Source organism: Apus apus, chromosome 1, assembly GCF_020740795.1.
Source record: "Apus apus isolate bApuApu2 chromosome 1, bApuApu2.pri.cur, whole genome shotgun sequence".
Lineage (NCBI taxonomy): Eukaryota > Metazoa > Chordata > Aves > Apodiformes > Apodidae > Apus > Apus apus.
The window spans coordinates 101,087,168-101,101,769 of record NC_067282.1 but is presented as its reverse complement, the minus strand read 5'-3'; the positions used below and the strand labels follow the sequence as shown (position 1 = coordinate 101,101,769).

The window sequence follows — 14,602 nt, the reverse complement described above, 5'->3', positions numbered from 1 at the left end:
GTTTTTACCCTGCTTACTTTCTTTTCAAAACCTTTAGATTTATTTCATGAAACTCTAGTTACTATAGAGAATGTAGTTGAAAAGTCTGTTTTAAACTGTGAAGTTTTTGACCACTGCATCTAATGGTGACATGAATATGTTTTTATTTCTAGAATGTATATTATTATTCTTTATAGAAGAGAAAATTCTAAAAAAGGGACCTGATATCAGTAAATGACAGGCTTATTGCTTCAAAACGTGTATCCTTTTCATAGGGTTATGGGTTTAATTTCTATAAGGAGCTTTGATACAGCTCCGTCAAAAGAAAATTCAGTTGTTTGGATTCTTTTTTCTTTTACTCCCTAACCAGTTGTGTTTTAATTTGTTAAATGCAAAAAGGCTTCATCTGTTATTGTGATTGAGAGTTACTAGTTTCTAATGTACTGAGATTTGATGACTGATACTGATACAGGTACCTGTTACAAAGATAGATTTCCTAGAAGACAGAAGGAAAAAAACAACCTACAGGGAGCTTATTTTGTCATCTTTCAAATATTAGGTCTTGTAATGTTCATTTTCAAGTGAATTTTTTATGCCTATTACATTCATAAATATGAAGAGTTTTAGCAGCTTTTTTAATTCTGACTATGTCTGTGTTCTAGCTGGTAGAAATATAAATACAACTTCAAGGCTTGGTGTTAGGAGGGGTACTTCACAAATACATGTAAAAGAAATTGTTACAAGCTTATATTTCATTCTTGAAGTTTAGCTGATCTGTGTCTTCAAAATTCACTTAGCAGAAATTTGCATGCAGCTTTCTTGGGAGAGTAATGGCAAGTGAAATGTTGCGTTTTTATTGTTTTAGTGCCCTGTTTATCAAGCTGTTCAGTGGTGAGATGTGGAGGTTGTATTCAGAAGCAAAATGCTGAGCGAGCACTTCTACAAAAATCCTAAAGCAGCTTTTAATACAATTCTTTTGTGCTCAATGATAGAGGTAGTATTCCCAGTGATTCTTAATTTCTAAAATAAAAGGATAAGAAAGGTATTTTTCTATCTTTATTCTACTTTAAAAAACTGTGGCTTCATTATAGCAAAGAAAACTTTAAAAACTTTGTTGTGAGTGACACAGAAGTGTCAGTGCAAGGGCTTTCCTAAGCAGCCGTAAGCTGCAGGTGCAGGGCTGCTCCTCCTGTGCTGGGAGCTGAAGAGCTGATGCCCAAGCACTGCCCTGGGTGCATTTCTGGTACAGCCTGCTATGTCCACAGCAGGCTTTTCAGCAGGTCACATGCATGGCTGAGCGCTGCTGGGTACTGGCTGCTGAGTTCCTGCCTGCACTTTGTCCAGGGAAAGGCAGAGCAAATCTACCTGCCTAAGTCTATTGACAGGCTCCAACTCGAATTTATGAATTTAGTGCAGAAAGGCCAAGTTTTAAGCATGGATAGAACCTGTAGATCTTTGCCACGACCTGCATATCAAGTTTCCTTTTTGCTTGGCCAGATACTGTGATTTTTCTTTCTTTAACTTACTGGAATGATACCAAGATCTGCTTTAAATTGTACATAAATGTTTCTAACAGTATTAGGGGGCCCTGATTATGAAATGTTGTCCCTTAAATAAGTACTTTCAAATGTAGTGGTCACATATCTGCAGTGTTTCACTTGGGTTCATGTATTCCTTATTTTTTCACAGGCTCACGTAGTTATCATTTTTCAAAGGAGGTAAGCAAAAACTTTGTGCTATGTAGTTAGCAGACAGCTCAAAAAGTGTTAGATGTGCCTTTTACTTTCTTTGTTATTGAGGAGAGATTCAGAGCTCCCTCTTCAGCCTGTCTGCTCCTTAATTCAGCAAGGCAGAGGACTTAGAAGCTGAATAATAAAGGAAGATGGGAAAAGTGGAAGAGATACTATTTTTGAGGGGCTGGGGGAAACAATTTGAATGTCAAGAAACACTTCAGTCTGAACTGGGACTAGTTTTAAAAATTTTGAGACAGGATCTCTCCTAGTCAAACTATGCTTGCCAGAAAGGATCTGCCTATGTCTTCTAATAAGAGCAAGAGAATGTGAGATATTGTGGGGCTGGCAACAGGTAACAATTGCAACATTTTTAGTGTAAGCCTAAAGTGCAAAGGCAGCCAGAGAGACAATTTTCCATATGTGAAAATTCTTTTGTGTTCATTACTACTATCCCTGACCTGTGCTAGGGCTGGTTACCTGTTAGGGAAAGGTCCTGTCTACATGTTTTCTTCATACCTATAGAAATAATTTATCTATATAACATAACCACTGTATAATATATTAATAGGGTTTTTTTCCTGCCCTCCTTATATGCCTTACAGCTTACATGCATAAAGTTGAGGACAAGGCTATCCCAGACATGTACTAATTAATTGATTAGCCCTTGCTTTGTTTTAAAATATGTAGAGTTTGAAGGTGTGCATGGATGTGTGTGATGGCTTGGGAGCAGAGCTCTGGGGAGAACATCCCTGTCATAGATACTGTGTGTGTAACTGACATAGGGAAAAATGTCTAGAAGGGAGAATACTGACTGATCTACTGCTTCTGATAACCCTTCTTATTTGTAAAATTAGTCAACTTTTATATCTAGTGGAACAGAGGATGTTTATATACTGATTATCAAATGCTATGAACTTCAATACTGCATGTTAACCTTTATTTTAACACAGTTAATGTAATGTAAAACCAAAGAAATTAAAGAACTTCTCATAGTACTTACTACATTTGGGTGCTGTCTCCATAAGTGGTCCCTTAAGGTACAAAAGTGAATTTGTGACATAAAATGTTGATTTTTAGAATTGCCATAAAAATTGCAGAAAAGCTATCCACAGTAGAAAACCTGGAAATAATTGCTTGTTTTGGTTTGTTGGTTTATTTGGATTTTTTCATAAAAAATGAACAAACAAAACCCAAAACACCTCTGATAAAATAAACTTCATGTAGAGGGAGAGAGATGTTGTCCTCTAAGTATTAGTTTTATATATCTCAGAGCTACACTGGATTGGTCCTTTGTCTGATGCATTCATGTCTGATACATTCAGAAAGACATTCTAGTGTCATCTCTAGTGTGAATAATTATAATCTGTAATCTTCTGACATGTTCTTTTTGCTGTCTGACAATACTTGATACAGTCTGTTGCCCTATTGTCCTGATGGTATTCCCTAGGGAAAAAAGACATTTTGGCAGGTAGCAATAGGTGGTCATAACTTGCTTTTTGTAGCTGGAGCTCTGTCTTTTCTATTTTCCTGCTCATTATTCTGCATTTGGCTATTTACTCTATGCTTTCGTCAAAACTGGAGTGTTTATGTCACTTGTAAATCACACTGAAATTCCTCAGAAGTCTGTTAAGCAATCTTTTTTTTCAGATGCTTAACAGATTTTAGAAAGCCTTACCTAAGATAAGCCATTTTTTAAATATTGTAGGTCCTACAGGTTTATTTTGCTTAGAGCACAAAAGACCTGAAATTATTAGCAGTTTGGGATTAAGTAATACACGAGTAGATTCACGATGTAACTGTAATTCACCTACTTACAGGATAGTGAACTGCAGTATAATGAATTTCCTCATGTCACAGGAGGGATTTTATCCAGAAAACAACACAGTTATACTAACCATCAAAAACTGACTTGTTTGTTAATGTTGGCTAGGATTTTGCTTGTAGCTTAAGAACAAAGGAACGCCAGACATATGGAAGTTTGAATTTTTGAAGGTAGAAACCATTATTAGAAAAGGGATTCAGAAATCTTGCATTACAATAAGAATGGCAGTAGTCATGCAAAAACTAATTACTGGGAGACTGTAATTTTGGTTTATGTAAACAAGTGTCTTAATAAAAGCTGCTCAAGTGAAACCATTAAAGGAGTTACTTTGTATTGTAAAATGCAAGACACCTGCCAAATAGAAAACACTATGTGATTTTATTTTTTTTATTATTATTTTTTATCTGAATAAGTTGTCTGGTCTGTAGGAACAGACTTGATAAATGTTTTGTTTTGCCAAAATCTAAAATGAGTGCTTAAGTAGGGTAAGAGCATAGAAGAGGTGAGAAGTTTCTTCATATCCACCTTGCTCGATGAGGATATTAGGGAAATATTTGAAAGATCCCTGTTCTATGCATGCGGTGAAGTGAGGTTCTTCAGGACGCTGAGAAGGGGTCAAAAAAAGGTGCTGGTGTAGCAATTGATAGGGGAGCTACAGGGAGCTTCCCTTGAAGGGCTAGACAGTGAAAATTTTAAAACTACAAGGAAATCAGAAATGCAGTAGCTGAGCTATTGACTAAAATATGCAAACCTCATTAAGATGTAGTTCTAGAGAACAGGAGGGTAACCAGTGTGTTCATCATGTTAAACTGCTATTGGAGTGCACAGATGAAAGAGGACTGAGGAGATTACTCTGGGAAGTGTGTGATTTGGTTTGTCTTCCCTACCAATAAAACTGATAGCAACTGTAAATTTTAAGGTTGTTGTAAAACAACTAAATTATAATATTTGATAGAGTAAACTGTCTAGATAGTAAACTAAATTTATTTAAGCCTCTGAGCAGAGTAAGAGATAAACAAGTGTACCATTAAGTTAATTATCCTTTCTTAGATTCCCGGGGAAAATCCCCTGTGGAGAAGATGTTATTTTTAAAAAAAACAAAACACACACACAAAAAACAACCTGGAGTAATTTTGAGCATAAGTAAAAACCTTGTGATTAAAAGAAGTCAATGTACTTGGAATAACTGCTCTGAGTTTGTCATTAGAAAAGCTGATTGTTGGTATTTGGGTAAAAAAAAATAATATGCTGCTTTGTCTAGTTCTCTATGTAGTCTCCTTAAAAAGACTGTTCTCAAACAGTTTTCTGTACTCATTAGGTATCTTTTCCCTGTGAGCAAGCCTACTGAAAGGAGAATTAATGAAACGTTATCACAAGACTTGAGATTTAACACCCCAGCCGTTTACTTCTGCTGAAGTGAAACCGACTGTTTTTCTAGCTCTGTCTTTCAACTTGTGCATCTTATTAATATCCCAGAGGAGAGATGTTAAAAATCCAGTATTCATCTCAGTTGAGAATCTATAACTTGCCTTTTCTTAAATGTTTCTTTAAGGAGTGTTGACAAGTTGTTGAGTTTACTTGTTTTGTTTCTCATGAAAGAAATAAGAAATAGGCTAGGTTTGGGTTTGTTGTTTTGTTGTCGGATTTTTTTATCATTATTTATTTAAGTTTGTTCATTGCCTTGAAAGAACAGGCAAAGCTCCAAACAAAACTTATGTTTGATAATGGCCTAGAGAAGTCTGTGCAAGAGGTCTTCAAACAATTCTAAAGAACACATCTGAATAACTGGGCAACTTAGTGTCAGTTGAAAGTTACTGTTGTCATTTTTATGTTGTTATGTGGAAAGACTAATTTGAAAACTCTGAGGCATTTCTGAACTTGAAAGATTTACCAATTTGGCTTATTTGGGAAAGGCAAATGAGAAATCTAGGCTTTAAGGTAATGTTGCAGTAAAAGGGTTAACATGATTTTTTATAGTCCTTTTTTGTTAGTATGCAAAGAGGAAAAGCAGAGAGCAGCTCTTTTGAGAAGAACAAGTGACAGGAGACCAGAATGGATTAACTGCCTCTCAAGGGACTTTGTAAAATTATAAAAGTGTAGGATGGCAAACAGAAAAAGGTCTGGAAGCGGGTCTGATTAATGGCCAGCATGTACACAAGCATAGGAAATAAGCTTCGTGAGGAGGAGTGGGAATAACAAGGCAGAGGCTGAAGTGGACAGGCATCCCATTGCTCAGTGGGCTACGTTTTGAAGTCGGGGGCAGAAGCAAACTTGGGCTGATCTTTCTGAAGGTGTTGCTCCCTGGCAATTAAACCTGCTTTTTGAAGTCAATTAGTGAATCGCTGGTTTGGGAGCCCTGCAGTGTAGAGGAAAAGAGCCTAAATCTGTTTGAGGGGGAAGTGCTTTGCAAAGAAAGGAGCTGGATTAGGATTGTGTTTTGTTCTTAAAAACAGCAAGCAATTCTTGTTGTATTGGGACATTTCTTTGTCTGTAAGCAAAGGACCTTTTTTGGCTTGAAGGCAGAATTTTTAACTTCTCTAAAGGCACACTACTTTTGGCAAGTCAGCTTCACCATAGCAAAAGTCTTAAGAATGAAATTTGAAATATTGTGATTTCACAAGCTAAACCCTGCTTAGAGTAAGACATTCTGTTTTATTTCAAAAGGCAAATACAGAAATCTGCTAGTAGGAAGCAGTATTATCTGGGAGTAAACAAAGAGTTTATAGTTAGGGAGAAGGCAAGCGTATGAAGAAGTTTGGTACCACTTGTTAAAATGCTTTTATTACAGAAGTGATTAGTGTCATTCTGTTTGTCTTGTAGCCTAGGAACAAGGTGATTAGCAAATGAAACAGAAAGGAAAGATGTAAAAAGTCATTAAGAAAATAAAAAAGGTACATTTATTTTTACATAACATATAATTAACCTATGAAATTCACTGCCAGTCTATACTATTGAGGTCAAAACTAGAACAGAATTCAAAAATAATTAGAAATACATTTGCATAATGAGAAAATCCATAATTCTATTGTAGAATTTTCTGTAGGTTTCAAAAGATCTCTGGGAGCATTGCCAACTAGTACCTGGTTGTGAAAGGCTGAGGTAGAGAATTGTATGAGAATCAGATTGTATAATTATGTGGCATTACTTGCATTTAAGCATAATGTAAGCTTGACTTAACTTCTTTATGTTCCTCTTGAAGAGCTCATCTCTCTCTCTCTTTACTGGCTATAGAAGGAGCTTTGGGGGGGTGACCCTCAGAGAGCATGAGTTAGGTTTTTTGGTGTGTTTTTCACCTTCCAGAGGTGATGGTTGTTGACAGTCATTTTGCTCTGTTTTTGTAATAACTTCCAATGTGAAAAGTGTTGTATCCACTAATTTTTAAGAAAGGCGGGGTTTTTCTGTTTTGAGTCAGGAGTGGGTCACGTAAATACTGTGCACATCCCAGTGCTTGAACTGATTCCTTCAGCAGGCACGCTTTTAAAATATTTTGTTAATTTGTCTTTGTAGATTAATTTATGCTGCTAGATTTGATAGAGCACCACATAAATCCACAGTTCCTTACATTCATGATAAATAAGATTTTTGGGGGGGGGGAAGAGAGAGTAATAATTTTGTTGTTCAGCATAACTATAATCTCTTGAGCATTAAAACCTTGTTAATTGTCATGCAGCTAATCCTCAGATAATCACTTAAATAGAATGACTTCACAATTTAAATAACTGCTTAGGTGCAAATAATTTTAACTTACTCCATTTTGGCCTGTGAAGTGTACCTAAAATCCAAATGCACAGATAACTGGAAATTGTTTGGCAGCTTTTCATTGTGTTCAAAAATACAATTTCCCAATTAAGAACAAAAAGGGCAAATATGTTTAAAAGTACTGAAGCTGAGAATTCTAGAAAAATCTGAAATGTAGTTTGGAAGGGGGTAACTATGGCCAAGAATGAAAAAGAAGAAATACAAAACCACTAATGCTTAATGACTGCACAGAGCTATTAGAATGTTCAATAGAAGAAAAACAGTTCAGTAAATATTTTTGTTCTGTGCTTGGGAAAAAGGCAGATACGATGTTCACATTATAGGATGTACAATAACACACTCAGTTTTCACAGTGATCAAGGAGAAGGTTAAACAGTAGTTAAATTTGGCATTCTTAAGTCAGAGGTCTGGTTAACATATCCATGATCTCTGAAAGAGCAGGCCAGAGAATTATGGGTTTTCTTTCATACTGATGTTTTTTATATAGTTCTTGGAAAACAGAGAAAGTTCCAGAGGACTTGAAAAGCACTATGGAACTACTTTCTGAGAAATAAACAAAATTTTTCAGTCTGTCCTTAGGCTGAAGCAAAATAATACCATTATTGAGGTGATATAAGTGTGAAGGATAGTTATGGATGATAATGAGTCCTGGTTCTCAGAAAGTAATTTTTATCATGTTAACTCTAATATTTTTGATGCGGTTGAGAGTTTGTATAATAAAAAAAAGTTAAAATTAATAGGGCTGTGTAACACAGTTGGCTTTAAACTTGCATGGTCTCTATTTTTAGCCAATTAGGGTGTGATAAAGTCAATACAGTGCCTAAGATGTGTATAGCAACCAACTGATAAGTTTTGTGTGACTGTGAATGTTTCAGTGACACCACCTTGGGATCAGTTTTTGGTCTTTGTTTATTTGGCTTTTGATAGTGATGCAGGGCTCTGACAGGTGAGTCTCTAAGATCAGAGCAGCTGGAGTCCATCTTCCCATGAGGCAGGGATGCCCCAGCTGCCTAGCAAGCAACTGGGTTGTTAATGCAGTGAAAATAGTAAACTCAAGTGAAGAAGTGTGATAGACATATGAAGGCATCATCTTGGGCTAAGCCATCAGTTTCCATTTGTGAAGAAATCCCTAGATAATGCTAAATTATTTGTATTAATATTTACAAGTAAGTGGACAGGTGACTGTTGTGATGCAAACTGTGTGACACCGCTGCTTCTGGTTAACTGTGTGTTCTGGTACAGCCAGAGGGGAAGTTGTTTTCAAGGGCTGAGGGCTGTAAGCTCCTTCTAGAAGGTGTGGGATTGTATCCTAGAAAGCAGTATAGTGGGAGGGAAAAGGAGTGTTTTAATGAATCTGGTTAAATATTCAAGCTATTCCTTAATTACATGAAATCCAGGCTCCTGTTTAATCTGTAGTGCTTGGTGTCAGTCATAAGCATGGCAGTTTGAATTTGGTCCTCAGAGTGAAGCAGATGCATGATTGTTGCTTCTTTTACCTACCAAACATTGTTGTGGACTGAGAGCTGCAGCTTTGGCTTAGGACAACACTGCACATCAGTGTGTACCTCTGTCTTCACCTTTCTGAGGCTGTCTGACAGCTGCTCTTTTCTTCTCTTCCCACTCTGCAGGAATGAGGGATGTTCTTTCTGCCTTCATAGTCTATGAAAAGCCAGTTCCATCTGGAAAGTCAATGTAAATGAATGAACCTTGTCTTCATTCCTCTATCCTGGAGTTGTAGGTGACTGGGCATCTAAGTCAGTCTTGTTTTTTCTCAAGCATGTAATTTGTTATCAGTATGAAATCCTCTCACAAAAAAATATGCTCTTGAAACAGAGATGTGTGAAGTTTTTCCTTATAGTTACAGTGGTCAAAAAGGGTCTTTCACTTTCCTTGCACTGGCCATAGTTCTGTATTTCCAGAATTGGAGAGGCTGGCAGTGAATACTCACACCACTATATTTCAGGTGCTGGTAGCAAATCTTTTTAGTACTTCTGTGGTGTTTCTCTCTTATTGATTGCTCTGTGTTTTGCACTCTTATCAATTACAGCATTATTCTTTTAACAGCTCTCTGGCATGTTTATTAAGTTATTCTGATTCATGGACAAGAATAATGCAAAACTGGTTTGTTAAAGGCAACTTAAATTATAATGCCCATCTGTTTTCTGTGCAACTTGAATTATGGGCATTTTTCTGTCTCAGCTTTGCTTTTCTTGGCCCCTTTCCTTCTTGGAATTTCCACACAGGGTTTTAGTAACTTAGTAGGAAACTGTGGTGTACATTGGATAGTATCAGCTTCAAGTGCTGGGTTTATGAAGTATCTCTATTGATCTGATCTTTTTCTCTGTACAGTCTGCTTGCTTCTGTGTATCTCCTTTGCCTTTTCAGCCCTGTAGTTTCCCTGCACATACAGGAGTTTTTCCTTTCTCTATTGTCCCCCTTCCCTGAAGACCTTATGTCTCTTGGCTTTACTCAGCTTTCTCTGCGGTGATTATCATGTTGTCACTACAGTAGTTTAAGTCACACTAATTCTGAGCTAGTTCTTTTTCTTCAGCTTCAGTCTTTATCTTCCTTGCCTTGGCAATGCAAATATTATCGTTACTTCTAATACCTGCTATTCAGATTATAGTTTCACTTTGTAGGTAGTTTGAATCTCAGATTCATGCAACCATAGTTGATACATTTCTTTGGGTTATGGTGATTTTATATTGCTAAGTTGTTCTGTATGGTTTGTTTATTTTGGGGGAATGGGAAGTAGGGTCTTTGCAAGAACTCCATCAGACACTGAGCATTCATTGGTCAATGAGTTTTTTGTTAAGTTGGATGATACCTAATCAAAGCTTTTGTGCTGCTCTTTGAGTGTCTTCAAAGTTGTAGTGTATCCTGTCACTTGTCTTACCTAGCACAAGGAATAAGCTGTGTTTGTTGTTTTGACAAACACATATGTCTCTCTCTGTATTGATCTGATCTCCTGTCAGAGGAGAGCAATGTGTGAGTTAGAAAGCTGGCATAAGTTCCTGACTGAATGACTGACTTGTTTGCCAGGATGGGCACCAGTTTCTCAGGATGCTGGTCTTTGCTGCATCCTGGTGAGATGTTTGCTCATTATCTTTAAAAGTGTGTGTCCTAACAGTCAGTCTGATCTGATCCCAAATGCCAAGTCCATCTTCTTCATGGTTTGTGGTAGCTTGATTTGAAGCAGCGCTTTCATCTGCCAGCTCTGTGATGTTTCTCAGTGCCAGTATCGCAGTTACAGTGTTTTAGGGAGGCTGTATTGCTATGAGTTTCGTTTAATGTCAGTCAGACATGTTTTCTGCTGAAGACTGTTGTTACCAGAACAACTTCTTTGTAACTGGTGAGTTTTATGAAGATACATGATTAAATTATGCACTACAAAGTTCCTATTTTTGTGGGGTGGTAAGAGGTGGTAAGAACAGAGAGTGAATCAAGTGAGGTTGGAGGAAGGATTTGAATGGTGTTCAGTTTGACGAAATTTGAAGTAGTTGAGTCATTTTTAACAAACAAAAATTTAAGGGATTATTTTGTTAATAAATATTTCCCTGGTGATGGTGACTGGAAATTGAATATAGACTAAGCTCGGAATGTAGATTTTTCAGGTCATTTATTATAGAAAAAGTTAACATGCATACAGTAGGTTACCCAGAGAAAGGCTGCAAATACAACAAGCAAGGTTCTCACTTCAGAACACGTACGGATGATGTTGATAGCAGCTCTCTCAGGGTGGGTCCTTTTCTCTGTTGTTCAGACAAATGGATTTTGCAGTAGTGGCTCCTGGCTTCAAAATGTGTAAATGAGAGAGGGGTGAGTGTTCAGTTCAGTGTCATTAGTGTAGTTGTAGTTGTTTTTTGTGACTTGACAGTTTTTTGGCTGAGGCATTGCCATTTTCTCACTTGGTGCGCTGCCACAGTGCTTGCAAAGCAGTACTGGCTGCGTTGTCTCAGCTGCTGTGAATTGATCATCCACCAGCTGATGCCGACCTAATAAGGTTCTTCTCTATTTCTTGATGAAACTTGCTTTCTGTTAAACTTTGTCAAATGACACATATTTGCTTTTATTTAAAACGGCTGTATTTTTAACAAATAGTTGTGATATTGCTGATCTGACAGGCAGAGTGGGAATTATTTTGAATATTATCAAATTACATGCTGGGAATTCTTGATTAAAATACATGAGCTTATTTGTATCTTGAATTACGGTTTCTCCTTACACATCGTTATTTTGCAGAAGACACGACACTAAGACAATATTTACTTTATTTGTCAAGTTTTGACAGAGGCAGCTCTTCTTTCCTTTTAGGAATCTGGGTAAAAATGGCTTATCTAACAGTAGTATTCTATTGGATAAATGCCCACCTCCACGACCACCACCTCCACCGTACCCTCCCTTGCCAAAGGACAAGCTGAATCCACCTACACCTAGTATTTATGTAAGTAAATCTAATGGTAGAAATACATTGCTGAAAATGTATTTTGTAATTGTTTGGATATCTGAATTGTAGAATATAATTATTTTTAAAATGCACTGTTCACAGCTGAATTGTAATTAGTGCTCTCCCAACTAATGTATAAGTGGGAAAAGGGCTAACCTTAAATAAAATTTTAAGCTTAGCTTAACTCTTAAAGTAGTTGTAAATTAAGAATTGCAACAAACAAGAGGAAAAACAGTGTCAGATTTTTTTTAAATACTCAAAATATTAGCAGAATAAAGAAAACAGTTTTTTAGATACAATGTACAATATCTCAAATATGTATATACATTTTTGCAAGTGACTGTGTAGGTATAAATTAACAAATAATTAAACTAAAATCTCCTAACCATCTCTCAAAATATAGTAAATAAAAAATTAATGAAAGTTGAGGGATGTTAAGAACAAAATGTCTTTAGGAAAAGGCTGGTTTTTGTTGCATAATATTTTCTTATGCAACCATTAAAACTGAAAATTTTGAAAGTAAGTTTCGTAATAGCTTTGGACAAGTTTGAGCTACCTTCATTAGTGATAGAAGAATAAATTATAGGATATCCATGTCCTTGATAACATAAGAATAAATAGTAGTATGTCCATACATTTGGTGTGAAAATCTCCTGTTAGCTTTGCTCAGTCCAACTTGGGGACTAGAAGCTGGTGGCTCTCTGGTGTGACACAAGCAGTCTGTCTGAGGACTAGATTAGGTTGCAGGCAATAATGCTTCCAACAGTTCTCCAAGTGTTGCATCTCAGTTAATCTACCTTGTTAAAGGTCCATCACAGTTTTGTTGAGTCCATACAAAGCTGGAGAGTCACCACGTAGCGTGGTGACCCACCAGTGTGGGTCCCAGTATTTGGGAACTCTGTAGTGTGTTTTGTTTATTGAAAGAGTTGTCTTCAGCATTTTGAAAAATTGGCAACAAAAAAACCCAAACTAACCAAACAAAAAGAATATATGGGGGAGACTAGCATAAAATTGAGTTCATATGTGCACAAAGCATAAGAAAATAAAATTAACTTTTCTGGCTAACATGAGATGCACTGCGAGAGTAGTCTTTTTCATTATACTGTTTCTTGTAGACATTATCTGCAGAATTAGCTTTTTGACTTCTGTTAAGAAAGTTAATATACTTACTTGCTCTTCAGAGAATTCTGTAGATGTAGAGAATGTGCAAGGCTGCTGTCAGATAAAGAAATAAACTGCAGGAAACCTGTGTTTCAAAAGCCAAAGCAACCTGGGAATAATTCATGCCAAGAAATAAATTGCAGTAACAAATTAGTTTCAGGAGTGAACCTAGCGTTTAACATCGAAAAGGTTGTATGATGTAGCAGTTTATTTCCCACAGTGCAGCAAAATGGTGAACATTCTTGGTTTTTTTCTGTTGTTTCTTTTTCTAATTATTCTTTCTTATTTTACAAATAAGGAGTCTCAAGTTCATCTGACACCTAATATTCCATTATAATTTTACAGCTGGAAAATAAACGTGATGCTTTCTTTCCACCTTTACATCAATTTTGTACAAATCCAAACAACCCTGTTACTGTAATACGTGGCCTTGCTGGAGCGCTGAAATTAGGTAAGTTTACTTTCTTTTTTTTTTAACTTTGGAAAAAAACGTGCGTGTGTGTTAAAAAGAAGTCTCGCAGTTCTTAAAAGTGGGTATTTTGTTTCTGTAATATTGTATTACTTACGTATTCCAAGTAATTAGGGTAACGTGTCATTTCTCAGTTGGCTACTATTTCTAATCTTGATCATCTCAAAAAAAAAACAACAAAAAAAACCCCACAAAAAAATCCAGCAGATTTTGTCAAGCACAGAGAGGAGCTGAACTTTGGATATGGAAGCGTACTGGTGGACTTCTTTCCTATGAAAAGTATGGCTACATGTCTTTGTCCTTAATGATCTATAATATGATTGTATATTGGACTCTGTAGATAGAAAAATAATCGTTGCTGGTAGGAAGTGTGTTATATGGTGGAAGTGCATTCATAAAACTGTAGTTTGAAAAATAATTTGTTGGTAATAGATTTAGAATTTTTTTGCAGATTTGTTTACACAAGACCCACAAAATGTTTCTTGGAATATAGTCCATACAGTAGCTGCCAGGTTTTTTCCTAAGCTTCTGTTGTGTGCAAAAAAGCTTTTTGAGTGCTTAATCAGGAGTGTTAATTTTTAACCTACAGATAGGCTGTGTTATGAAGGATAAGGGGGGTGGAAAATACTTCAGTTGAAACCTTCAGATAACTTCTAGGCATTAGTGTTTTCTTTTCTTGAAACTTTGTATTATCTTTTGACTGTTGTTTATTAATTTTATTAGATCTAGGACTCTTCTCTACTAAGACATTGGTAGAAGCAAATAATGAACACATAGTAGAAGTGAGGACACAGCTACTGCAGCCAGCGGATGAAAACTGGGACCCCACTGGAACAAAGAAAATCTGGCGTTGTGAAAGCAGTAGATCTCATACAACAATTGCTAAATATGCACAGTACCAGGCTTCCTCATTCCAAGAGTCTTTACGGGTAAGTCCATTGTTATTATTGAAGATACAGTTTACAAACTGTGTACTAGCTCTGGAACTAATTCATAATGGCTATTGAAAACAAATGGAAGCTGTTAAGGGAAAGGAGATCTTTCCATTAGTATGAAGAGCACAGCTAAATTCACAGATATGTTTTGAATAGAGGGTCAAATAGCATATAGGGTGTTTCTCTCACATGCTTAATATGAAAATTTTCTTAATGTAAAAAGTGCTATTGTATACTTTAAAAGCTTGTTGGCTTTTATATAATAATATCAAAATTCATATAAAATATTGAAAACTT

At 36.3% G+C, this 14,602-nt stretch overlaps 1 protein-coding gene across 15 annotated transcripts in view; it reads left to right on the top strand.

Moving 5' to 3' along the window:
* Nucleotides 1-14,602, top strand: part of KDM6A (lysine demethylase 6A) — a 160,232-nt gene that overhangs the window by 125,898 nt on the left and 19,732 nt on the right. For all 15 annotated transcript variants that reach the window (XM_051609125.1, XM_051609120.1, XM_051609121.1 and 12 more), the window contains 3 exons: nucleotides 11,608-11,737; nucleotides 13,247-13,352; nucleotides 14,094-14,299. In XM_051609125.1, the coding sequence (XP_051465085.1) occupies nucleotides 11,608-11,737; nucleotides 13,247-13,352; nucleotides 14,094-14,299 (442 nt within the window). The remainder of the gene's footprint in view (nucleotides 1-11,607; nucleotides 11,738-13,246; nucleotides 13,353-14,093; nucleotides 14,300-14,602) is intronic.